The 950-nt window shown below is 56.9% G+C and overlaps 1 protein-coding gene across 1 annotated transcript in view; it reads left to right on the top strand.

The window, feature by feature from the left end:
* The window catches only part of SYVN1 (synoviolin 1), a gene marked incomplete in the record, with an annotated part of 5,222 nt that extends 4,278 nt beyond the window's left edge, over window positions 1–944 (top strand). Inside the window, 2 exon segments of the mRNA XM_021383692.1 lie at window positions 119–273; window positions 388–944. Of these exon segments, the coding sequence (XP_021239367.1) occupies window positions 119–273; window positions 388–468 (236 nt within the window).
* Window positions 945–950: the final 6 nt, after the last annotated feature.

The following is a 950-nucleotide window of genomic DNA, read 5'->3' as shown; positions in this document are numbered from 1 at the left end:
TTTTTGGGCTGAATTCTCTGGGATTAAGGCAATATTATAGATCCTAAGAATGTTTTCCGAGTCCGAAGGGCAAAATCCCACCGGGCTGGGGTGGTATTATGGGATGTGGGGGCCCCGCAGCACCTGATGGAGCGCTCGTGGTATGCCATCACCGAGACCTGCTTGGCCTTCACCGTCTTCCGCGACGACTTCAGCCCTCGCTTCGTGGCGCTCTTCACCCTCCTCCTCTTCCTCAAGTGCTTCCACTGGCTGGCCGACGACCGCGTGGACTTCGTGAGCGCTCAGCCCCCCCAAAAATCCCCTAAAAAAAACCCTAAAAAACGCTCATTTTGGGGCCGGCCTCACCCTTTTTCCCCCATCCCCCCCCCTCCTTTCCCCTTTTGACAGATGGAGCGGAGCCCCAACATCTCCTGGCTCTTCCATTTCCGCATCATCTGTGAGTGCGAGCCTCGGGCCTCCATCCCATAATAAGCCCCCGGGGCCGCATCCTTCCCCGTTCCCCATTCCCGGGGTTGGGGGGGGGGGGGTGTAGGGTTCGTCGTGCGGCTGGAGGGGAGAGATAACGTGGGGCTGAATTTGCATGGGGCAGCCGAGCGTGGGGCTGGCCGGGCCCGATAAGACGATGGCTTCGTTCTCCTAACGAGCGCTTAATTAGCGGGGCTGTGCGGGGAGCGGGGACGTGTTGGGGGGGGGGGTTAATGAGTTACTGTGTTGGGGGGGTTAATGAGTTTGGGGAGCAGAATGTGAGCTCAGAGTCAGAGCTGGGGCTGCTCTGTTGCAGTTTAAGGGTTTTATGTGTAATTAAGAGGCTTAATATTCAGAGGGCGAGGGGATGTTTTGGATTTTAAGGGTTTTTTCCACTTCCTAGGGGCTGTGTCCCACCAGAATGGGGCAAAAATCCTGGATTTCAGGATTTTTCCCACCTCTTCGGGGCTATTTCCCCCCCCAAA

Source organism: Numida meleagris, unplaced genomic scaffold (assembly GCF_002078875.1).
Source record: "Numida meleagris isolate 19003 breed g44 Domestic line unplaced genomic scaffold, NumMel1.0 unplaced_Scaffold485, whole genome shotgun sequence".
NCBI classification, from domain to species: domain Eukaryota; kingdom Metazoa; phylum Chordata; class Aves; order Galliformes; family Numididae; genus Numida; species Numida meleagris.
The sequence above is the reverse complement of the archived record's forward strand: the minus strand, read 5'-3'. Positions and strand labels throughout refer to the sequence as shown.